At 47.1% G+C, this 25,784-nt stretch overlaps 1 protein-coding gene across 2 annotated transcripts; it reads left to right on the plus strand.

Moving 5' to 3' along the window:
* Medag (mesenteric estrogen dependent adipogenesis) lies at window positions 1-23,984 on the plus strand. Of its 2 annotated transcripts, none has more exons than XM_004659988.2 (5): window positions 1-278; window positions 14,906-15,015; window positions 17,869-17,981; window positions 19,641-19,926; window positions 22,630-23,984. In XM_004659988.2, exons 1-5 carry the CDS (start codon window positions 1-3, stop codon window positions 22,752-22,754), a joined length of 912 nt encoding a protein of 303 aa, XP_004660045.1. In that variant the 3' UTR covers window positions 22,755-23,984. The 2 variants fall into 2 exon arrangements, with proteins under 2 accessions (XP_004660045.1, XP_045010591.1); XM_045154656.1 differs by lacking the exon at window positions 1-278 and adding an exon at window positions 818-891.
* Window positions 23,985-25,784: the final 1,800 nt, after the last annotated feature.

Below are 25,784 nucleotides of genomic sequence, written 5' to 3' on the forward strand. Positions count from 1 at the left end.
ATGGCGACAGCGACGTGCGAACCGGTGGCCAGGCCCAGCCTGACGTCCATCTCGTCGGGGGAGCTGCGCAGCCTGTGGACGTGTGACTGCGAGCTGGCCCTGCTGCCCCTGGCGCAGCTGCTGCGCCTGCAGCCCGGAGCCTTCCAGCTGCGCGGCGACCAGCTCGTGGTGCCCGGGCCCGGGGAGGCTGCTGCCACCTCCGGGGGGTTCAACGTCTTTGGCGATGGCCTCGTGCGCCTCGACGGGCAGCTCTACCGCCTCAGCAGCTACATCAAGAGGTGGGTCCACCGCCTCATAACTCTGGTCTCCACAGATCTTCCACCAGGTCGCTGTCCCCGGGAGAAATGGCCATCCTTCCCTGCCCTAGTCCTCCTGGGCTCTCTCCCTCTCCCCGTCCCCACCATGCTTCTAGATGTTTTCATTGCTCCTGTCACCTCCAGCCTGCGAGCGCTTCCTGCCCTGACTTTTCTCTGCCTTTTGCAAGCGAGTTGCTGCTGCTGCAGCTCAAAGCAAGGCAGAAAGGCACCACGCCCAGGCCAGCACGTGGGAAGGGCAGCTTAGAAGCCACCGGGGGGGCGTCCCCACCCATCAGGCCTGACTGGTGGCTGCTTTTTCCATCCTGCTCCTTAACTGGGTGGATGAGCTCAGTTGTGGGGTGGGCACACCCTTTAGGGATGTTTATCATGCACACACCCAAATCCTGGCTTTAGATTTTAGGGTGTGGGGATGGGGTGGGTGGGAGGATGCCCAGTGAGGAGACCCGTTGGAGAAGCGCTCACAAAGTTCAGATAAGTTCAGATTCCCAACCAACCACGGCGTAGAAGGACACAGCCGAGAAAGGCAAGCCCAGGCCCATGTGGGCTGTCTGGAGAGCAGATGACCTGAGGGAAAGTAAGTTCAGTAGTGTAGCTCTCTGGAGGAGTCCTGGGCAAAGCGTGGGTCAGATTTGCAGTCTTTATCGAATGGCTCTCAGGATGCTTAACTGTTGGAATTAGAATGATTCAATGACTTTTCTCTTCCCTTCCCTTCCTTTCCTTTCCATCGCTTTCCTTCCCCTCGCTCCCTTTCTTTGTTTCCCTTTCCTTCTCCGTGTGCGTTGTATGTGGTGTCCTTGTATGTGAATGCATGTGCAGGTGCACTCGTGTGGAGGCCAGAGGATGGTGCTGGGTGTTGTCTATTGATCTTCAGCTCTACTCCCTGAACCTCAAACTTGCCATTCCCACCCCCCTCCCCTCCACTTAGACAGGCTGACCTTCCAGGCCCAACAATCCTCCTGTCTCCTCTACTCTCTCAGCGCTGGGGTTACAGGAGAGACATGACTATACCCAGATTTTGTTTTTGTTTTATTTTTCCGAGGTAGGGTTTCACTGTAGCCCAGGCTGACCTGGAATTCACTATGTAGTCTCAGGGTGGCCTCGAACTCACAGCGATCCTCCTACTTCTGCCTTTCGCATGCTGGGGTTAAAGGCGTGCGCCACCACACCCGGACTATGCCCAGACTTTTTTGTGGGTGCAGGGGGTTGACCTCAGGTTCTCATGCTTGCACAGCAAGCGCTCTGACCCACGGAGCTATGTTTTGGCCCCTTGGGCGCTTCTTGGCCGACCCGAAGACGTCCATCCACCAGAAGCAGGCTTTAATATTGATCTTGATGTGGTAGAGGAGGGCAGTCCCTGTGGGATTGGGAATGGGCTTGCTTAGGTTTCCCAGGGTCACCCCAGGGAAAGGGGGCACACAGCTCTCTTATATGTGGGATGAAGGACTGAGCACCCCAGGGCCAAGTGGATCTGCCTGAGCAATGAGGGAGCCTGCCAACTATGAAGATATATTTTTTAATGCTTTTATTCATTTATTTGTGAACGGAGAGACAGAGCGAGAGACAATGGGTCCACCAGGGCCTCTAGCTGCTGCAAAAATCTCCAGATGCAAGCACCACTTTGTGCATCTGGCTTTATGTGGGTAATAGGGAATTGAACCCAGGTCATTAGGCTTTGCAAGCAAGTGCCTTAACTGCTGAGCCATTTCTCCAGCCCCTGAAGATATATTTTTAAATTTTTTATTTATTTCTACCGTGCCTTCTCGCAGCTCCTAGGAAAAAGCCCTTGCTTTCCAGCTCAAGAAAGGCATGGTTTTAAATGCCCCCCCCCAAACCATTCCCCAGCAATATTGCTCTTGTAGCGAAATGAAAGTGCCCATTCATAAGCAGGGAACAGTGAGAAGAGCTGAGTCGGAAATCAGATATTCAAAGATTTAAAGGCAACGTACCTGGTATATCTGAGAAGATGGTATGACAATGTAAATGTCCCCAGTGAACTGAAGCCAGAGGTGAGGCCATTTGACACAGTCAGCTTCCCCGACAAGGCAAACAGTGCTGCAAAGTTTAGGATAATTTTTGAAGTTTGTCATGCAGTCTTTGCTTCGAACTCCTCTGACAAAACGAATTAAGCAGCTGAGGCCTCTGGGCAGTTCATGTGTCACCATAGTGACCAGATGATATAAACTAGGGAGTAAGTGCAAACTACATGCAGCGGGTTCTCCTATGCAAATGTGCAAGGGTTCTAGGAAGACGTCTATGAAAACGACTGGAGGAGTGATGCGCCCCCTGTAGCGGATGTACCATGGGGGGGCATCCTGAGGGGTGGGTAGGATGTGGTCTGAATGGAGAGAACCTTCTAGACAGGGAGGACTGACTTCTGTGCAGCAGCCAGAGGGTTTGCGCTCATGGCCAGGATGTGGGCACATGCGGAACTCAGTATGTGACATTGCTATTGCTCTGATCTGCAAAATCCACCTAGATGGCTTTGACTTTGAGATAGCCTACCCGGCTTCCTCAAAATAGGTACCAGGCTTTGTCTCTCCCTCCTCCTTCCCTTCCCGCCCAGATACTTCAGGGTTGTCAAATAAGGCAGCTCCGCTGTGTGGTTAAGATGAGGCCCCTTCCCAAGCAATCCTCAAAAGGCTAAGGGCGTCCCCTTTGACATTTGCACACGTCACTCACACAGAGAGCGAGATGGTGCCTGGCCTCATGTCTCAGGTCTATTTCCTGGTACTTAAACATTTTTTTTAAAAACACATAACGCCTTCATCACCTATGGAAGCTGGGGGTGTGCTGACGATTTAGCGATGACCACCAAGGCCTTTACAACTTCTCTGAGAACCCGTTCGTAAAATATTTGTCCTATTTTGTGGAGTTTATGACAAAATCTTTGGCATGATTTTTATTTTTCCTTTTTTCAGGACATGATTCTTATCCATGTCACAGCTGAGACCTGCTCAGAACCCTAGATGCATGCAATGTTTGCCCAGTGACCTAAGAGTCCAAATCACCATTAATCATCTCCTACCACACACCATACCACACACACGCACACATACACACACACACACACACAAATACAGGCACACCATACCACACACCCACACACATAAGCACATCATAACACGCCATACCACACATACACACACATACACCATACCACACAGTAACACACACACATATCACTACACACTACACACATACACAGATACACATATACACAAATACAGACACACCATACCACACACACACACACGCACACGCACACACGCACACACTGTCTTTTCCCTAGAATGTAGCTCCTTAGTGACATGTCACGGCAATGTCTGGCAAAGAAGACTTTGAGTTCTTCCTTCGGTGAGTGGCCCCTGGCATGAACGGGGCAGCACGGTCACCGAATGAGGACAACTATAACAGTGGCTGGTAGCATTCACTCAGGTCCCCGGAAGGGTGCATGGCATCTCGGCATCTCACAAGAGCTTACAAAGTCAGCACTGCTGCCATTGCTCTTTTGTTTGTTTAGCAGATGGGAAGCCGAGGATGGTGTAGTTAACCTAAGGAAGGTGCTGGAAGCAGTTGAACGGTTGCTTCTGGCCAGCATTGTTTAACTGTGAGGCCAGTGCTTTCAGCAAACTGCCTTGAATGGGAAGTGTTTTTGCCTCTATATGGCCAGAAGCAGCTTTTTTAAAAAATATTTTATTCATTTTTACTTATTTATTTGAGAGCGACAGAGAGAGAGAAAGAGGCAGAGAGAGAGAGAGAGAGAGAGAGAGAGAGAGAGAGAGAGAGAGAGAATGGGTGCGCCAGGGCCTCCAGCCACTGCAAACGAACTCCAGACACGTGTACCCCCTTGTGCATCTGGCTCACGTGTGTCCTGGGGAGTCGAGCCTCGAACCGGGGTCCTGAGGCTTCACAGGCAAGCGCTCAACCACTAAGCCATCTCTCCAGCCCCAGAAGCAGCTTTTTGAACACGTCCAGAGCCCCCAAATAAATAGCTGGAGTACCACCAGCCTAACACAGAATCCTGAAAATTCAAGGAAGCCTTGAAAAGAACAGATAGAACCCACCCCTGTCCACAGATGTCCAGCTGGCAGATGGGTGACAGCCATGCCCTCCTCCAGGGCACCCCTCCAACCCAGGGCCGAGTGTGGAACTTGGGAGTCACGGATGAAGAAGAGGGGACAGGATGACAGCGGGGACACACTTAGGTCTGTGGTGTACGGGGCTCACCTGCAGCTCCCAGTGGGCTGTGTGCCAGGCCCAGGCCCCGATCATGGCTCCGGGGGCAGCTTGCTGTCCAGGCTTGGGCCCTGTCCTGTGACTTCCCCCTCTGCCCCTCATCTCAGATGTGGAAACTTACCCAGGCAGCAGCCCTTTCGCAAGGCACACCATGACACACATGACCTGACGCTCATAAACACACTGAACAGGGCCTTTTGGCGAGACCCAGAGTAGAGCAAGGGACCCTCTGAGGCATTTTTGTTTGGTGGTGGGGGAGAAGGGTTTATTTTGGTTTACAGTCTCAATGGAAGCTCCATGATGGCAGGGGAAAACGAAGGCATGAGCAGAGGGTGGACATTACCTCCTGGCCAACATAAAGTGGACCATAGCAACAGGAGAGTGTGCCAAACACTGGCATGGGGAAACTGGCTTTAACACCCATAAGCCCGCCCCCAACAATACACTCTCTTCAGAAGGTGCTAATTCCCAAATCTCCATGAGCTGTGAACCTAGCATTCAGGACACCTGAGTTTATGGGGGACACCTAAATCAAGCCCCCACAGTAGCAAATGCCCAAGTGTGTGTACAGTTGCATGCATGTGATACAGAGGCAAGAGAGGACTGTCGGGTGTTCTTTTATTCCTCGTCCTCATACTTCCTTTAGACAAAGTCTCTCCTCAACCTGGAGCTTCTGTCCATCAGCAAGCCCCAGAAATACTCTGATTTATGTGGGACTTTTTTTATAAAAAAAAAAATTGCTGTGTGACTCAGTTTCCTTGGCTGTTCAATGGGAATAATAACCACCCCAACATACAGGGTTGTTGTATAGAATTAAAATTGGTAAGATCCTGAAAGATAGTGATTGGCACATATTGGGAACCTGACAGATGGTAGCTTTAAAAAATTTATTTATTTGGGCTGTAGAGATGGCTTAGTGGTTAAGGTGCTTGCCTGCAAAGCCTAAGGGCCCAGGTTCGATTCCCCAGGACCCACATAAGTCAGACGTACAAGATAGCACATGTGTATGGAGTTCGCTTTCAGTGGCTAGAAGCCTTGGCACACCCATTTTCTCTCCCTCTCACCCTCAAATAAATAAATGAAAATAAAATGTTTAAAAAATGTTAATTTTTAAAAATTTATTTACAAGCAGACAGACAGAGAGAGAGAAAGAAAGAGGGAAAGAGAGAGATAGGATGGGTGTGCCAGGGACTCTAGCCACTGCAAACAAACTCCAGATGCATGAGCCACTTTGTACGTGTGGCCGTACGAGGTAACTGGGGAACTGAACTGCCGTTAGGCTTTTCAGGTAAGTGCCTTAACCGTTGAGCCATCTCTCCAGCCCCAGATGGCAGCTTTGATACTGCAAGTAGGTACCCCTGTAAGTCAGGTGCCTGTACCCCTTGTTTGATTGGTTCGCCATCTCATGGGAAGCGAGCTGGTGTTCCAGTTGGGGAACACAAGAACGAGCAAAGTTAAAGAGGTGTGGGGGTCAGAGTGTGAAATGATGTAAGCTCAGCCTTGCATTCTAAAGCTGCCGCCCCTCTGCCCCTGTCCTCTCCCTTCCTTCCTCGTCACTCTGACTGCCAGCCAAGCTCCGATCCACTCCCTAGCCTCGGCACACCCCTGCTGGGGTGCAGCCCTCAGGCTGGCCGCTGGCTCTTCCCGGGGTCCTTGTTTCCCCAGTGCTCTCTGCGAATCTCTCCGAAGTGTGTCTGGCCTGACAGAAGAATATCAAATCTGACTTGAATCACTTCAATACGTAACTGTAATTCCAGGCCCCTGCCCCCCTTTATTGACATAACCAAGACTTAAACCAATAGAGCTTTGACCTGTGGATGCAGAGAACATGGCATTGCTCTGGAATTTGCATGTTGGAATGAGAAACTAGCTTGCACCCTCCCTCCCTCCCTCCCTCCTTCCCTTCCCTCTTTCTTTCTTTTAAAAAATATTTTTGTTTATTCTTATTTATTTATTTGAGAGCGACAAACAGACAGAGAGAAAGAGGCAGATATATATAGAGACCCAGGTTCAATTCCCAGTACCCACATAAGGCAGATGTACAAGGTGGCCCACGTTTCTGGAGTCATTTGCAGTGGCTGGAGGTCCTGGCACACCCATTCTCATTCATTCTCTCTCTCAAATAAATAAATAGAATAAAGCTTGCTATTTTAACCATCTTTAAGTTCAGTGGTATTATATACTCTTATATAATACAACCATCACTGTCATCCATTTCTGACCTCTTCTATCACCCCAAATTGAATTTTTTTTTTTTTTTTTTTTTTTTTGCTTTTCAATGTAGGGTTTCACTCTAGCTCAGGCTGACCTGGAATTCCCTATGTAGTCTCAGGGTGGCCTCGAACTCATGGCGATCCTCCTACCTCTGCCTCCCGAGTGCTGGGATTAAAGGTGTGCACCACCACTCCCGATACTAAAATTATTTTTTTAAAAATATTTTTATTTATTTATTTGCTTGTGAATTAGATGATTCCAGGTAACTAATTCAAGTATAATACACTGAACTTGTCTTATTGTGACTGCCATATTTCACTCAGTGTAATGCCACCAAGGTCATTCATGTTGCATTCATGAGGTGTTAATATCTCTCCCTCCCTCCCTTCCTTTTTCTTTCCCTTATTCTTTTTTATTTTTTATTTTTTTTGAGATAGAGATTCCGTAGCTCAGACTGGCCTTGAACTTGCTACGTAACTGGGGATGACCTTGAACTGATGAACCTCATGCGTCAGACTTCTGAGTGCTGGGATCGGGAGCACGTGTCACAAAGGCCAGCCGTTTCCTTGCTTTCTAAGCGTGAGTGATGTCCCATTGTGTGTGCACACTGCGGTTTGCTTATCCGTCATCCGCTGATGGCCTTCAAATGGTTTTACCTTTGTCTGTTGTGAATGACGCTGCTGTGAGCACAGGTGTTTGGGTATCTGAGGCCCATTTCCACTTGTTTGTTTAGAATCTATATGTTTGTGAGACACAACGTGATCTTTTCATACATGTGTGTCCACATTTCTAGGGAAACAAAATAACACACACACATACAAACTCAGCCCTGGGGGTAGAGGCCTTGACTTTGAATTCCTATTTGTCTTTGAGCAGTGACTCATTAAAGCCAGGGAAGATGATGCCAGTGAGGACGAGAGACGTGAGAAAGCCTCTGAAGTGGGGCACCTGAGGGCGGCAGTTCTCTCTGCAAATCGTGAGTTGCTACAAGCAAACCATGGTGGACTTTCTTTTAAAAAGTATTTTACTTATTTTCAAGCAGAGAGGGGAAGAGAGAGAGGGCACTCCAGAGCCTCTAGCTGCTGCAAATGAATTCCACATGCATGCGCCACTTTGGGCATCTGGCTTTATGTGTGTACCCGGGATTTGAACCTGTGTCGTCAGGCTTTGTAAGTGAGTGCCATTACCCACTGAGCCATCTCTCCAGCCCCACGGTGCTCTTTCTTGAAGCCACTTTCCACTTGCCGCCTCTTTAAGCTGTTCCCTTTGGACTTTCAAAGTGCAACAGATGAGGAAAGAAGCCGGAACAAGGAAGGAGAAGTGTGCGCATGCGCTTTTAAATACCGTTCTCCTTCCCTGAATACAGCCCTGTTTGGGAGCCACCGAATTTTGCTCCACGGGCCAGCCGGGTTGACCAGCAGTCAAGCTACTCCTAAATGTCCTGAGCAGGTACTATGTGCAAGTTCACATGTAGATCCATGTCACATGTACCGCAGCCCATCATCATGTGAAACACATGCTAGTTAGTGACCGAGAGGAAGAAGCTTTGCAGGCCATGCGCACAGCCCTGAGCTAGGACAGGTCTTGAAATGCGCTCTCTCTGACAGTGTCCTGCCTTCTGATCTTCCAAGGAGGCCAGGCTGTGAAAGCTTCAGCCCAAAGTTATTTTGGGGCCAAGATAAAAGCAATAAAGATATGAGAGTTTAAAAGGAATTCTACGGATTTGTCCCTAATGATAACTTTAGCAAATATAATGAATATTCAGTACATTAAGGTGATATTTGCATTACTAATTCAGAAATAGCCATGATTAAACATCTAATAAGTAGTTCCTACTGTAGTCTACTGAAGACTGGCCTTAAAGTAAAACCAGTGATTAAATGTCAGATGCTCGAATAACTGTGGACCTTGACTACTAGACTAATCCTTTTGTGTTTTAGTGACTTTCATATTAAATTTTTTTAAACTTTATTTTTATTTATTTGAGAGAGGGGGGGGGGCAAAGAGAGAGAGAATGGGCACACCAGGGCCTATAGTCACTGCAAATGAACTCCAGACACATGCACCCCCTTGTGCATCTGGCTTACGTGGGTCCTGGGGAATCGAACCAAGGTTCTTTGGCTTTGCAGGCAAACACCTTCACTGCTAAGCCATCTCTCCAACCCTCATATTAAAATTTTATAATACTGAGTCAAATAAATATTAAAATTTACTTTTTTCACCAGAATTTTGAGGTATTTAACAATTGGACCATAACTAGGAGTTTGGTAATATAGGAATTAATGTGGTATAGTAGTGTTCACATTTTGGGTTTTTTTTAGTTTTGTTTTTTTTAGTTTTGTTTTTTTGAGATAGGGTCTTGCTTGGGCCCAAGCTAACCTGAAATTCACTATGTAGTCTCAGGGTGGCCTCGAACCCATGGTGATCCTCTTACCTCTTCCTCCTCAGTGCTGGGATTAAAGGCATGCACCACCATCCCTGGCTTACATTTTGCTGTTTTTGATTTCAGTTACTTTTGGTTAGTAGCAGTCCAAAATATTATTAAATGAAAAGTCCCCAAAATAAATAAATAAATCATGTGTTCTAAATTGTGCATCTTTCTTCCTTCTCTCTCTCTCTCTCTTTGTTTCTTTTATTTTTTTTTCGAGGTAGGGTCTCACTCTGGCCCAGGCTGACCTGGAATTCACTATGTAGTCTCAGGGTGGCCTTGAACTCACAGGAGTCCTCCTACCTCTGCCTCCCGAGTGCTGGGATTATAGGCGTGCGCCTCCATGCCTGGCACTTCCTTCTCTTTTTTATATTGAGTAGAAACACTGTAAGGACACATATGTTGGTACCATCATTTCCCTCCTTCCTGTCCCCCCCCCCTCCACTGAAGGCCCTCCTTAGTGGGATTGCTAGTATTCACCTTGAGGTTTTGGGTTATGATTTGTGGGAGCAGCAATCAGCCATTTTGTGTGGGGGCAATGTCTCTGGATTGCCTCACCCACCCTGTGGCTCTTACATTCTTTCCACCCCCTCTTCCTCAAAATTCCCTGAGCCTTGGTGCTTTAAGCCAGCTTTAGTGTTGAGCTCTCAACTGCTTCTGGATTTCTGCTTTGGTATGTGTTGAGTGTCCTCAGTGTCTGTCTGCGTCACCCTGGCGCTGGTTGTCAGGCAAGCCATGGGAGCAATATGGCTGCTCATCTTGCCAATTCCTCTGTGGTTTCACCTAGGCAGGAGGTGGGTCATCTCCTGCCAGGGAGTCAGCTATCTGCTCTTGTCTTGTTGATAGATTTTGGTTGCCCTCTGATCTTGCTACTTTAATGGCCCTTCTCCCAACCTCTTCTTCCCTTTCTTTTTTTCGAGGTAGGGTCAGTCTCACTCTAGCCCAGGCTGACCTGGAATTCACTATAGAATCTCAGGGTGGCCTCAAACTCACAGCGATCCTCTTTCCTCTGCCTCCCAAGTGCTCAGATTAAAGGCATGCACCACTACGCCCGGCATTTTTTAAAAAATGTTTTTATTTATTTGCAAACAGAGAGAGAAAAGAGGCATACAGAGAGAATGGGTGCACCAGGGCCTCCAGTGGCTGCAAACAAACTCCGGATGCATGCACCACTTTGTGCACCTGGCTTTACATGGCTACTGGCAAATTGAACATGGGTCATTAGGCTTTGCAGGCAAGCACTTTAACTACTGAGCCATCTCTCCACCCCCTTTCTCTCTTTCGAGTGTACGTGGCACACGTGTTTGGCGTGTGTGCGGTGCAGGCACTTGTATGTGCTGATTCGCTCACTGTCCCACATGCCCACCCACAGTGCCTTTTGTGCTCAAAGGAGAATGTCGATGTCCCCCAACCATCACTCACTCACTTGTTTTTCTTTGAGACAGAGTCACTCTCTCATTTCAGAGCCCGCCGTTCATAAGTCCTGATGAATCACTGGCCTCTGCTTCCCCCGGGGCTAAGGTTGCAGTCATACATGGCCATGCTCAGACATTTATTTAGATTCTGGAGATTTGAACACCAATGACCTCAGGTCCTCAGGCTTGTGCAGGAAGCATATTCACCCCTGGATACAATGTAGCCTCTTGCTGTTCCAACCTGGCATGAGCCTTGTCCCTTTATCACGAGGGTCCAGGCTCTATACACCCATGAGTCCCTTAAGAGCCAGCTGGCTTCCGAAATCCGCTATTGAGGAATCAGAGTGCTGTGTGGAGGGTGTGGCAAAATCCCATGGTTCTGGCCTCCCTGGGTGTCTTAGAACACATCCCAGAGGATAAGACGGAACTACCAGAGTTCATATTTGTGGCCTGGTTAGAGATAAGGGGCTTATTAAATAAAGATATTGCCTCAATCTCTTGCCTGTACATTCTGGTATCAGAACTTTCTTATAAGCTCTGTTTTCACACAGCAGGTTTTATAGCCTATTAAGGTCCTGCAAATACCTCTAAATTGTCACAGGAACATTAAGTTACACTACACCTACTTTTATCACTCAGTTGTTTTATTAAACTCAGATTCCAAAATGGGTAATCATGTCTAGTTTATGCATTGAGCTCAAGATGTGACTACCCATAGCCCTCACCTCTGATTGCACCAAACAACTACATTTTAAGCCTTACATAGCATTCAAAAAAGTCTTCCATGGAGCTGGAGTGATGGCTCAGTGGCTAAAGCCCTAACCCACAAAGCCTTGACCTGGGTTCAGTTTTCCAGTACCTACATAAAACCAGAGGCACAAAATGATGCATGCATCTGGAGTTCATTGGCAGTGGCTGGAGGCCCTGGCGCTGCCATTTGCTCTGTCTGTCTCTCTTCCATCTCTCTCTGCTTGCAAATAACGAATAAATAAAATCTTCCACAGAATCCTGGGGAACTGATTATTCTTCTAAGTCAAGATTATTTCTGAGTTTGTGTTTCTCTTTTTTCATTGGAAGAAAATCTAGTGATATCAAAATTCAATGGTGTCTAGCTGGATGTGGGTAGGGGGAAGTATTGTACTATTGCTGGGTCATTAAAAAACGTACTTGAAATGGCTACTTTTGGGGTCCATTGTACACAGATGACGTTCCTCTAGAGAACCACCATCAGACTATGGACATTGCGAGAATAAGGAACTACCTTGGGGAAGGTAGTGAGATGCTAAATGGGTGGGTGGGGGTGGATCACAGGTGTGTCACACTTTGCCTCGGTCACATACACCTATCTTGCTATTGACACACTCAATGAGCTCTGTTCTCTTCTTCCTCTGTGGCTACAAGGGTGTCCCTTCCTCTTCTGTTCTCTGCTTCCCTGCCCCACTTTGCCATCATAGCGCTCGGCTTCCTGTCTTCGATTTCATCACGGGTCTCTCATGGCTATCTCACGCCCATCAGCAATAGACAGATGGTTAGTGGGGTCGTGGAATAGTGCAGGAGGACCCCTGCCCTGCCCTCTGTAGGCCACACAATGAAATATGGCTGCTGTAATGTCCTACCTGGTTCCAAGCACATTAGCAAGGCTTACTGAAAATGAATGAATGCAGTAGATGATGTGGTTGGTCATTTCCTTTTCCTTGCTTCTTTCCCCTGTGCCTTTTAATTAGTGTGTGTGTGTGTGTATGTGAGAGAGAGAGAGAGAGAGAGAGAATATGTCATGCCAGGATCTCTAGCCACTGCAACTGAACTCAAGATGCATGTGCCACCATGGGCATCTGGCTTATGTGGGGTTCTGGGGAGTCGAATCTGAGTCCTTAGGCTTTGCAGGCAAGTGCCTTAATCACTAAGCCATCTCTCCAGCCTCCTTGCCCCCTGTGCCTTTTGAAAGTTGGGTATTTGGAACAAAGAAAGGCAGGAAGATTCTTTTCCAACACATTAGCAACACAGATGGCCCCGTAGTAACCAGCTTCTGGGTACTGGATGAGCACCCGAACCAGACACAGTTATGGAAGGAAGGGATTTATATCAAGCTTGAAGATCCAGGGGAAGTTCCATCTATGGCAGAGGAAATTGGGTCCCTTTCTGACGCAAGCAGAGAGAAACCCCACTGCCGTCCAGCAAAACCAAAAAGCAGTAAGAATGAGCCCACGGCCAGCAGAGCTCCGATTGGTCTTTTAGACCTTTGGGCTGGAATCAGATTCAGCCCCAAACCCACCTTTGGGTTGGATCCCAGGGTCTACCCCCGGCGACATCTCCTCCAGTTAGGTGGCTAGATACCCAAGCTACAAGTTGAATTTTCAAACCTGAGTCAACGAGGCACATACATTCAAACCACCACACAAGCACCACCACCCCCACCCTCGGTGATTTTTGTTTTTGTTTTCACTACTGGGGATGGAAACTGAGGGCTTGCACATTCTGGGCACGAACTCTACCTTGTGTATCTGGCTTATGTGGGTACTGGGGAACTGAGTCTGGGTCCTTAGGCTTTGCAGGCAAATGCCTTAACCACTAAAGCCATATACCCATCCCTAGGCAAGCACTGTACCGCTGAGCTACATATCCATCCTACCCTCGGTCACTTGGGTTGTCTTTCCCTCATTATCCCTTCCTCACATTCTGCCCAGACAAGGGGTGGCCATGGAACGAGAGAAGAACCATACATGTCTGAATTCTTTTACCCCATTCTGGGGATGCCCCAGGCCTCGCCCCTTGCTCCTCCCTTACTCCCACCATCTCCTCACCCATGCACTGAAACAGCAAGCTCCCACAGACCCTCTCCTGCTCTGGAACACCCCAGCTCCTTGTTCTCCCTAACCCAAGATTGGCCCCAGAACACCAGCGTGCAGAGGCGTTGGGAAGTAGAGACTGCTTTCCAAACCCAGTGAGACAGAAAGCAGGAAGCGGTTCAGAGGCTCCACTAGGGATCATGCTTTAACAGCTCCTCAGATCCTGCCTGCCACTCCAGTGGAAAGATAATGACACAGATTTCTAAGGAGACAAGCTGGGACACAGCCAAGCAGAAGCTGTGTTTTTCTGCCTTGGGGTAGCTGTCTCCCAGTGGACTCTTGACCCACATCTGGGTCACTGTCTCGTACACTGGCCCCTCGGAGGGACTTGTGGGAAGCGGACACTGGGTGGGGTACAGAGAAGAGTGTTCTGCCGCAACCCCCAGCCTGGTAGTGAGGGTGACTTGCCTGTCAGCCCCTGGTGGTATTACTGGAGACAAGAGCCACCTGGAGCTGTCTCCTCACCACTGGAATGAAGAACAGTCATGTGCAGCGTGGCAAACAGAAAGGCAGCTTGTGCTGGCTGCTCCATCCAGATGCCTGCGGATGTCTCAATGGGGAGCCAGCCCCGGCATTTAAGAGGGACTGTGGCTGAGGCATCTTCGTTCGCCACATGCCATTCAGCCTGCCCGCATCCATGGGCAGCACCAGCGCCCTTTTTAGCCAGGAAAGGAGCCATCCTCTTGAAGGAAGTCCATTTTCACTAGCATCATTTTTTTTTTTTCACTAGCAATGTAGATCTAGAAAGGGCAGTGGAAGAAAGCTAGCATGCTAGAGTACTTCACGACCCAGAAAAATCTTTCTAGGCTGGAGTGATGAACCAAAATCAAGGAAGCTAAATTTAATGAGGATGTGGGCGGAAGTCCAATAGCAATTTTCTGTATTTTTTAACTGCACCATCTGAGGATTAAGAAAGTATGAATTCATTCCTATGAATGATAGTATAATCTGTGTGTGTAGGGGGGGTTGTGTTGATTTTGGGATTAGAGAGGGGAAATGAGGAGGGGAAGGGAAAGAAAATTCCAGGTGAGTCAGACAAGATGAGCCCACTGCAACAGAGCAGCCAATTCCACTCTCTAAGTATACCTCATTCTCTACCCAGAGAGACCTGGAGCTCTTATGGCTACAGATGAGTCTCCTGAAGGTGGTGGGCGATAGTGGTCCCCATCTGATAAAGGGTTTCTTGAAAGCCAGGAATTGACAGCAAGCCACCCCAGGGGCAATGCCACCTTTGGGCTGTATGTAGAATCCTAAACTAAGCCAACCAACAATGACCAGAGGAAAGAGATATGTTTACATGGCACAAAATATGGTGACTTCTACTGGGATAGCTTTTGGGGAACTTCCTTAGACGCTGTGGCTGGGGCAGGCATGTGTCCCATAAGTACATCCCTGTTCCTGAGACGGGAAAAGTAGGTTAGGCCTGCCATTGTCTCTGCTTTTTCATAGGTATGTGGAATTGACCAACCACTGTGACTATAAAGACTACAGGGAAACTATACTGAGCAAGCCGATGCTGTTCTTCCTTAACGTGCACACCACAAAGGACCCCTCTAAAGGTAAGCACATGAGTGGTGTTCATTTGGTTCTTGCCTTGCTGAGTGCTGCACTAAGACGTGCTGATAAGGTAGCAGAGGGGCAAGAAAAAAAAAAGCAGCTTGAGACATGTCCAGCAGTGAGGACGCCCTCTGGGGTATATTCTAAAGCTGTCACAACAGACCTCCAAAGACCCCAGGGCAGAAGCCGCCATTCTCTGAGCTGCATACTTCCTGTTCTGGCCGTGTGTGACCTGACATTGTGAGTCATTCGGGGAGTCGACTTCCTGTCCAGACAGTGATGAGATGTCCTGAAACTTTTTCTTTTTTATATTTTATTTATTTATTTGAGAGCGACAGACACAGAGAGAAAGACAGAGGGAGAGAGAGAGAATGGGCACGCCAGGGCTTCCAGCCTCTGCAAACGAACTCCAGACGCGTGTGCCCCCTTGTGCATCTGGCTAACGTGGGTCCTGGGGAACCGAGCCTCGAACCGGGGTCGTTAGGCTTCACAGGCAAGCGCTTAGCCGCTAAGCCATCTCTCCAGCCCAATGTCCTGAAACTTTAAAGGTCCTACTTTATCTAGGCAGGAAGTGACCCGACACTGTGGTCCTTGCAGGGTTGCAGAGATACCAGAATTGATGAGGACGGTGTGTGATTGTATTGGGTAACTTCCCACTGCTGGGACAAAATGCCTGACAAAATCAGGTTGAGGGAGGAAGGGTTTATTTCAGCCTGAGGTTCCAGGCTACAGGCCAGATGTCAGGGAAGGCACAGCAGGAGGGGCCTGAGGCAGCTGGCCGCCTATGGTCTGCAGCAAGGAAGCAGAGAGAGATGAATGCGGCACAGCCAGCTTTCTGTTGTTTTTGTTGTTGTTTAAATTTAAGCCAGGTGTGGTGGTGCACGCCTTTAATACCAGCACTTGGGAGGCAGAGGTAGGAGGATTGAGGAGAGTTCAAGGCCAGCCTGAAACTACATAGTGAATTCCAGGTCCGCCTGAGCTAGTGTGAGACCCTACCTAGGAAAACCAATAATAAGAAATAAAAATTTTTAAAAATTAAATTAATTTATTAGTGACAGAGAAAGGGAGAGAGAATGGGTACACCAGGGTCTCCAGCCAGTGCAAATGAACTCCAGATGCATGCATCCCCTTGTGCATCTGTCTTATGTGGAACTTGGAGAATAGAAAAACCTGGGTCCCTTAGGCTTCACAGGCAAGTGCTTAACCACTAAGCCATCTTTCCAGGCCTTCTCTTTTTTTCATGTAATCCAGGATCCCAGCCCATGGAATGGTGCCAGTTTCACAGACCTGCACAGAGGCTAAAGTAATCTGCATAATTCCTCATAGGTCATTCTAGGTCCTGTCAAGCTGACTATTCATAATAAGCTCTCATGTGTCAAACACTGGGTCTGATGCATGCTTTACTGGAATTTGGGACTTACCTTCCAAATGGAGCAGTACCGAGCATGAATGTCATCATTTAATAGTGGGATAAAGGTATGGATTGGTATCGTGGTAGGATGTAAGGTTATCCTACCAATGAGGTACCTATACAACCCTCATTTTCCAGATGAGAAAACTAAAATAAAAGAAATTAAACAACAGCTGCGGATGCTTAGTGCTTGCATTTCTATGTTATAATTGCATATTTAACAACTTCTCTATGGGTTTTCTTTTTCCCCCAATGAATCAGATTTAAGTCAAATTCCATTCCTCCCCCCTTCCTGCTCAGTGATAATTGGGAAAGTCATGAGCATAAATGTCTATGATAAGGGTGGGATTTCTTTTTTATTTTTTAAAGTATTTTTAAAAATATTGTATTTATTTATTTCAGAGGGAGAGAGAATGGGCATACCAGGGCCTCCAGCCACTATAAACAAATTCCAAATGCATGCACTCCCTTGTGCACCTGGCTTATATGGGTCCTGGAGAATCAAACCGAGGTCCTTTGGCTTTGCAGGCAAAGGCCTTAACCACTAAACCATCTCTCCAGCCCAGGGATTTCTTAAACTTGCTTCTAAATAGCATTCTTAGACTGAGTCCAAACTAATCAGGCATGAGCTGCGCATTTTCGGGGGACTGCCTCAAGCTTTTATTCTCAGTGCATTGCAGGTGTACGGTCTTGCTGCCCATTTCTTAACTCAAGGTCAGGGTGCTGGGTCTGTAGAAGTGGCACGGGCAGAGTACAGTGTGAGCAGCTAACACTCATGGGTGCATCTGAGCCCCGTGTGTGCTTTGGCTTGATGGTGAGCAGGAGGCTACATACTCCCCAGGAATGTAACTCCCAGCCACACTGAGGACACCCTCTGCCTGGCCCTCTTGGGATGAATTTAAGGACAGACTAAGGGTTCAAGAGACATCTCAGCAGTTAAGGCACTTGCCTGCAAAGCCCAAGGACCCAGGGTTTGATTCCCCAGGACCTACATAAAGCCAAATGCACAAAGTGGCTCTTGCTTTTTCCTCAGGCTTTGGTAGTTTTCTATTTTGCTAAGGAAATGTTGGTGAGAACCAAGTCCAGAATTACATAATCCAGCAAGGCAAGGGAGGGTTGGGAAACCAACCCCGAGCCCCAAGGAATCTTCTCGATACATACTTTGGAAGCTAAGTTATCATCGGTGGGGCTTTTGGCATCCAAGGCAGCAGATCTCATAGCCTTCCATCACAGTAGTCAAGAGCTCCCTTCAAACCTGCGAAATGCTGGGGGACATTTCAGGAACGGTGGCTAAGCCCTGCAGTGAGTGTGAGGGAGCAGACAGGGCAGGGCCAGGTGGCTAACTTCTTTAAAGAAATGGAAACCGCCCTTTTGCCCATCTGAAGAAGCACATTCGTGTCACGCATGCCAACTTCTTTTCTGACGTCTGCTTGCTGCTTTCTAGAAAGAACATATGCGTTTCTTGTGAACACAAGGCACCCCAAGATAAGGCGGCAGATAGAGCAGGGGATGGATATGGTCATCTCGTCAGTGATCGGAGAAAGTTACCGGCTTAAGGTAAGCTGGCCCTGAGGGCTGCAGGCCCGCCTCACACGAGAGCTGAGTGTCCCAGGCTCAACCGCAGTGGGCCCCAGGATTTCTCACTACAGATGCCACTGAACCCTATGTCCACACTATGGCTTTTCCTGCACATGTGATGATGGAGTTGAATTGCTAAATCGGGCTAGTTAGACAGTAATAGCCACAGCCAATAATATAATAATGATACACAATAATGTAAGTTACTTAAAACTTATGAATCATTTCTTTCTAGAATTTTCCGTGGGTAACTGGAACTGCAGAATGTGAAACCACACATGACTTGGGGAACTTTTCATAGCCAGACATTTAGTTGTCTACTATGTCGTGAAATGTGGGTAACAAATAAATATAACTTTAGCCAAGCACTTCAAAATTTTGGATGAGATATGATATAAGAGTAGTGGTATATTTTTAGGAAAAGAAAGGCAGCACTTTTAAAAAAATATCTGTTAGGGGCTGGAGAGATGGCTTAGCTGTTAAGGTACTTCCTTGCAAAGTCTAGGGATACAGGTTCAATTCCCCAGTACCCACATAAGTCAGATGCACATGATGGCGCATGTGTCTCAAGTTCATTTGCAGTGGCTAGAGGCCTTGGCATGCCCATTCTCTCTCTAGCTGACTCTTTCTCTCTCTCAAATAAATAAATATTAACAATGTCTGCTAGCATGAGATAGAAAAAGATTGTAGATCTAGACTTTCAGGCTGTAACCCAAGCCACTTGGATGCTGAGAGAGAAGAAACACAAGTTTAAGGGCTGCTTGGGCTGCAGAGTACATTCAAGTACAGCCTGGGAAACTTAGTAAGATTTTGTCTGCAAATAAAAAAGTAAAAAGAGAAGCCAGGCGTGGTGGTGCACACCTTTAATTCCAGCAGTCAGGAGGCAGAGGTAGGAGGATCACCATGAGTTCAAGGCTACCCTGAGGCTACATAGTGAATTCCAGGTCAGTCTGGGCTAGAGTGAGACCCTATTTCAAAAACCAAAAAAAAAAAAAAAAGGAAAAGATTGCTCCTTGGTTAAAAGCTTGAAAGCCTGGATTTGATCCCCCAGTACCCACAAAAGCCAGGTACAGAAAGTGACGCATGTGTCTGGAGTTTGTTGGCAGCTCCGGAGTGCCCATTCTCTCTCTCACTCTCTCTTTCTTTATCTGCCTCTTTCTTTCTCTCTCTCTCTCTCTCTCTCTCTCTCTCAAGTAAATAAATAAATGAGCTCTTAAAAAAAAAAAAGAGGGGCTGGAGAGATGGCTTAGCAGTTAAGCGCTTGCCTGTGAAGCCTAAGGACCCTGGTTCGAGGCTCGGTTCCCCAGGTCCCACGTTAGCCAGATGCACAAGGGGGCGCACGTGTCTAGAGTTCATTTGCAGTGGCTGGAGACCCTGGCGCGCCCATTCTCTCTCTCTCCCTCTATCTGTCTTTCTCTCTGTGTCTGTCGCTCTCAAATAAATAAATAAATAATTAAAAAAAAAAAGAGGGCTGAGAATGTAGTTTGATGGTAGAATGCCTGCACACGGCTCTGGGTTGAATCCCGTTACTGCCCCTGCAGAGTATAGTGTTTGGGATATTTAGGGTATTGTTTATTCTATAATATTTACATGGTCGTCACATTCCTAAAGCCAATTAAACATTTCTCTGTCTTTCAGTTTGATTTCCAGGAGGTAGTGAAGAATTTTTTCCCTCCAGGAACCGAGGTGGTTGGTGGAGAAAATTTGAGCTTCTCATATGAGTTCAAGGCGGACGCCTTGTTTGATTTCTTCTATTGGTTTGGGCTCAGCAATTCCACCGTACCAGTGAAAGGAAAGGTTCTGAATTTGTCCAGTACAAGGCCAGAAAAGAAAGAGACAATCAAGTTATTTCTGGATAAAATGAGTGAACCCTTGATTCGAAGGAGCAGTTTCTCTGACCGGAAATTCAGTGTCACTTCCAGAGGTGTGTTGAAAATTCTCATGAGACATGGGAAAGGGAGTTCGACCAAAGGGTGAGAGGTGCAGAGTAGTGAGGAGATCAAGTAACTGAAAAGATGAGAGGCTTGCCTCCTGGTAAGAAAGAAGCAAGGTCTTCCACAATTCAAAGCATTGAGAAATGTTGGCTACCATAAAGAGAAGATGGCGCAGTGGCATGGACCAGCACCAACTGATTTTTCTCAGGCTGAGGCAGGAGGATCACTTTGAGTCCAGGAGTTTGAGGCTAACCTGGGCAACAGAAGGTGACTGTGTCTCAAAAAAGAAAAAGAAAGAAGGATAAAAAGAGGGAAAGAGAGAGAAGACACAGATAAGAGAAATGTAGTATTTTTTCTTGAAGCTGCCTTCCGTTTTCTGACATAACAATTATATTGTGCAACAAACCCAAAATATAATCTTAAAGATTATTGGGCTAAGGGCCAGAGAGATTGGACAGTGGTTAAGGCACTTGTCTGCAAAGCCTAAGGACCCAAATTTGATTCCCCAGTACCCATGTAGTGCTGGATGTACAAGGTAGCACATGGACCTGGAATTTGTTTGCAGTGGATAGTGGCCCTGGCATGCCCATTCTCTCTCTATTTGCTTCTTTCTCTCTCAAGTAAATAAAATAACAAAAATAATTGAACTGAAGAGATTGTTCAGTGGTTAACAGTACTTACGTGCAGGCTGGAGAGATGACTTAGCAGTTAAGGCATTTGCCTGCAAAGCCTAAGGACCCAGGTTCAATTCTCCAGTACCCAAGTAAGCCAGATGCACAAGGGGGCACATGCATCTGGAGTTTGTTTGCAGTGGCTACAGGTCCTAGCACACCCATTCCCTATCTGCCTCTTTCTCTCTCAAAATAAATAAATATTTTTTAAAAAGGTGTTTACTTGCAGAGCCTGGTGGCCGCAGTTCAGTTCCCCAGTACCCATGTAAAGCCAGATGCACAAAATGGTGCATGCATCTGGAGTTTGTTTTCAGTGGCTGGGGGCCCTGGCGTGCTTATTTCTTCTCTCTGTCTTTCTCTATCTGCTAACAAATAACATATTTGAAAAAATTATTAATTGAAATGAATATTAGTGCTCCCTTCAGCATATTGGCTTTTACATAATTTGAAAGAACGCCTCCTTCCCCGAGTCTACGTGTATGTTCCGGACCACACGATGTTTGCTGAAGCTCTGTGGGAGCGAAGTCACCATGGTCATGGTGGCTGTCGTTAACAGTGTGTGAGATGAAAGCTCTCAGGCTTTGTAAGGATAACTCCATGAAGGTTTCATTTAGCAAACTACACGTGGCATATGGCAGGTTCTTGGTTTTGATATCCACGTGGCTCAAGCAGATGGCACGGATCACGTGTCCTTTGCAGAGCCTTTCTCATTTTTTTTTTTTCTCTCTCTCTCTCTCTCCTTTCTCAGGCTAGCCTGGGCTGGAGAGCAGCTTAATAAATCAGTATTCTGGTGACCAATGGTAGATCCTGTCAGCCTAGGACCTGCAGTGTGTTACTGAGAGTGGCTTTCCTCCTGTGTGTGCAGCAAAAAACTGTGCTTAGCTGTTTCCGATTCAGAAAGTGGTCCCTCGCTCACTCTCCATTTCTTATCTGAATCTCCCTCCATTATCAGTCTCTTGTCTCTGTATCTCCATCTCTGTCCATTCCTTTCTCTCCCTTTCTTTTTTTTTTTTTCCTCTCTCTGTCCTTCCCCCTTGCCTCCTCTGTCAGTCAGTGTCTGTCTTCTCTCCATCTATTTTTTCTGGATCTCTCTCTCTCTCTTTGCTCCATCTCGGTCTCTTGTCTGTTTTACTCCATCTCTCCCTCCTTCTTCCTTCCTCTTCTCCACGGTGCCTTCACTTACTCTGTCTGGAGTTAGTCACAGAGCCACCGGTGCCCTCTCGGCTGCACAGGCCTGGATCAACTAACGCCCCCTGCTGGTAAGGGGGACCACCTCCCCCTGCTGCGGCAGAGTTACTTGCTCTATTTTACCCATGGACCAAGGAAGTTTCCTGCTTCACTGTGGCTCACTTTCTGTCCTTTACTCTGTTTAGGGTGTCCACTGTCAGCTGGAGTCCCTGGGGCATGAGTGAGGGTGGCCACACTTCCTGGAAAGTTTCCCTGAGCCAGGCCTGGGTATCTCCAGCTCTAGTGCAGTGGAGCAGGGCCGTTCCTGGGGTGGGGGTGGATGGGGGCAGAAGGCTCAGCCAAGGCATTCCTCTTGCTCTGGCTGGTGGACTGAGTGTGGCATCTGACCCATGGGCAGATCAGGGGCTCACTAACACCGATAACCCATCTCTGTCCCCTCCAGCATCTCACCTCTAGCTGGGAGTGTAGCTCAGTGGTAGAGTACTTGCCTAGCACGGGTGAGGGCCTGAGTTCAAACCTTGGTGCTGAAAACAAACAATCAGGCTTTGGCCTTGGAACATCTCTTTCCCCACATGTGGGACGTGAGGTGAGAAAGAGCCCAGGGCGCTCCCTGCACACCCCCAGCCTGCAGGAAAGCAAGGTCAGTCATGCCACACATGGATAAGCAAAGAGCAGCCCATTTCCATTTAGCCTTTTGGGTTTTCCTGTGGAAGCCAGGGTTCTCTATTAATTATTGAAATGGCTATGTTGCCTGAGTTTTAAAGGCACCTTTTCTTTCTGCAGTGATGGTAATAATGAACGCCTGGCTTACTGCTATTTATTTATTTATTTTAGGTTCAATTGATGACGTTTTTAACTGCAATCTGTCACCACGCTCATCACTGACAGAGCCTCTTTTGGCAGAATTACCATTTCCAAGTGTCGTGGAATCAGAAGAGTTACCCAGCCAATTCATCTGACGGGACGGAACCATTCTAGCTGTGACTCTTTCACATTGGGCCCGTGGCAGATGGCAGATGGCAGGTTGAGAGGGCATGAGGGGATGGGAGGCAGGCACTTCCACCCCCTTGGCAGCTCCGGCTCCTCCATGGTTCTACGGAAGGCTTCTGTCTTCTACTTCTCTGGGTCTGATGCCCTGGCAGGCCCAGTGTAGCTTCCAAGGTTATGATTACCGGGATGGAAGGGCCTTGGTCCTGCAGCATGACGGTGGAGTGCCCTGTATTTTGAATACTTCTCCAAGGAGATGGACGGAGTCCGGGGGGTGGGGAGGAATCCTGCTACCGTGAACTTGACTCAGTACCCTGGCACCAAGAGGTTTCCTGGTAGCATCTGTGGGAGACTCCTGCCTTAGATGTCAACCTCCTGGTGCTTCATGGGTCACAGTTGGACCCTCTCCTGACATGCTTTCTTGTCCCTAGCCCCAGTAAGCCTGGGATTGACAGCGCTCTTCCCTTGAAAGTGTGCCTGGCAAAGCCCACGCCATCTTCCACTGGGGGACAAGTACGGTTTTCATTCTGGCTGTGTGAAACCTTACAGGGTGCACTTAAGGTACTGTCTGCTATAGGATCCACCAGGCTGCTAGGACAGAGCCTCCTGCTTCCTGAAACGTGAGCCATCCCCCCACCCCCCCGGCTCATGCAGAATGAAGCCAGGTGGTGTGACATCCACTAGTGTTGGGGACAGTAACGTACAGGGCAGTGTGCTCTTCACTGCAGGCATGCGTGTGAGTTGGACATTTAACGTAAGCCTTTAGCAATCGGAACCTGAAATGAAAAACTGAAGGAAGCTGTGTTACTATTACAGTGACAGCTCCCTACGCTTTCCACTTCACAGCTGACTGGGGGAATTTTGCATGGATGTGTGGACGCGGTGCACATATAATCCCAGCATATAAGAGTGGAGACAGAAGAGTCAGGAGTTCAAGGTCATTCTTGCCTATGTGGCAAGTTCAAGGCCATGATGGGATACATGAGATTCCATCTCTAGTCTCTAACCCTCAAATTTGCACAAGTGAATCACTACATATGCCTGTAACAAGGAATATTTATAGAAGCTATCATTTTTCTATCTTTTTTTAAAAAAGTATTCCTGTATTGCACCGTTGGATGACGCTACTAATGGACCCAGGCATTTGTATTTGAAATGTCAGGTAATACATTTGCACAATTAAAACTTTTCTTAGTATGCAACCTAGTATTGAGTAAATTTGTGACCAAGGCTATGTGGGATCAGTCCCTTGTGGTTTGTGGGTGGAATTTGCCTTGTAACTTACTAAAATACAAGAACTGTGGTTTTCACAACCATTTCTTTTTATGGAGAGCCTTCAAAAGAGCCGAGCCATGGAATATTTGGAGAAAAGAAACAAAATTTGACACTGATTTCCCAGGATAAATGCTTCTTAATCATAAGAGGGTGAGCAGGTATTATTAAGTTCAGTAAAAATAATAATAAAGAATACTAACAATCTTTATAGCAGTGTAAACAAACCTTAGGTGGGTACCAAGAATTAAATTCATGGGCCAGAGAGATGGCTTAATGGTTAAGATGCATGCCTACAAAGCCTAAGGACCCAGGTTTGACTCCCCAGAACCCATGTAAGCCAGATGGATATGGTGATGCATGTGTCTGGAATTGAGCTGCCGTGGCTAGAGGCCCAGGAATGCCCATTCTCTTTCACTCTTAAATAAATTAATTAATTAAAATATTTTTAAATAATTAAATTCATCCCAACAAAAATAAAATTTTTATTCGCAAAATTGACAACTTAAAAAAATTATTTTATTTTTTGCAAGGAGAGAGAATATGAGTGCATTAGGGCCTCCAGCCACTGTGAATGAACTCCAGATGCATGCACCACTTTGTGTATCTGGCTTTATGTGGGTACCAGGGAATTGAAACCAGGTCATTTGGCTTTGCAGACATGTGCCTTAACTGCTGAGCCATCTCTTCAGTCCCAACAATTTATCAACTTACTTATTTTTGTAATTGATGTGAGAGCAGCCATCAGTAATTACCCCGGAGATGGGCTAAAGATCTGGGAGATTTCTTTCATCATTGAAACGTCTTTTATTAATAATTCTGAACCAGATGCATTCACTCCTTCAATAATCACAAACAATGCCTTGCCAGCTGCCCGCAGCGAAACAAACACTGTGTTGTAGTTATTTTATCAGCAAATATTTCAAAGAAGTGAGGTGGGAGCCTGTAAGTTGATGGCAAGCTTTAAGGCAGACCTTCCTGGATAGAGGAAGCCTCCACCTGACGTGCAGGCAGCAGCTTAGGAGTAACAGGAATGTGAGTGTGACCACATGATTGGGCTGTGGTTTGTTCCCATCAAAGCTCATGAAGACACTTGGTCCTTAAAAGTCATCTGTGTTTTATTTTCAATATTTTAATTTAATTTAATTCAATTTTATTTGCAAGCAGAGAGAGAGAGAGAGAGAATATGAATAAATGTGCTAGGGCCTCTAACCACTTCAAATGGCCTCCAGACACATGTACCATGTGCATCTGGCTTTATGTAGGTACTGGGGAATTGTTCCCAGGGTTTTAGGCTTTGCTGTCAAATGCCTTAACTGCTGAGCCCCCAAATTCATACGTTACTGGCATTTAGAGGTAGGCTTTTGGGAGTTAAAAAGGATTAGATGGGGTCTTGAGGACAGAAGGCATTGGTGGCTTTATAAGAGGAAGAAGGACACAAGATAGCAAGATAGCAACCTCTCTCTCTCTCTCTCTCTCTCTCTCTCTCTCTCTCTCTCTCTCTCAGTGCAATGCCCTTGTCAACTCAGTCTTCTGCATGACCCCAGCTAGCAGGAATCCCTCACTAGAGCCAAGAAGATGCCAGAACTGTGGTCTTGGACTTCAGTGCCAGTGTAGACCTCTGTCCTTTATGTGGATGGACTGTAAAAACATTTGAAGAGTAGCAAATTGGAAACAGACCTTGGAATTTTATCCTTTTTAAATTGAGATGTCCTAAAAGAGAATATAAA

The sequence above is a fragment of the Jaculus jaculus genome, chromosome 7 (genome assembly GCF_020740685.1).
Source record: "Jaculus jaculus isolate mJacJac1 chromosome 7, mJacJac1.mat.Y.cur, whole genome shotgun sequence".
NCBI classification, from domain to species: Eukaryota; Metazoa; Chordata; class Mammalia; order Rodentia; family Dipodidae; genus Jaculus; species Jaculus jaculus.

Excerpts from the sequence above, each read along its gene's own strand:
- Medag (XM_004659988.2), top strand. The coding sequence starts at position 1 with ATGGCGACAGCGACGTGCGAACCGGTGGCCAGGCCCAGCCTGACGTCC. Across the intron at positions 279-14,905 it reads CTCAGCAGCTACATCAAGAG|GTATGTGGAATTGACCAACC; the intron begins GTGGGTCCACCG and ends GCTTTTTCATAG. Across the intron at positions 15,016-17,868 it reads CACAAAGGACCCCTCTAAAG|AAAGAACATATGCGTTTCTT; the intron begins GTAAGCACATGA and ends GCTGCTTTCTAG.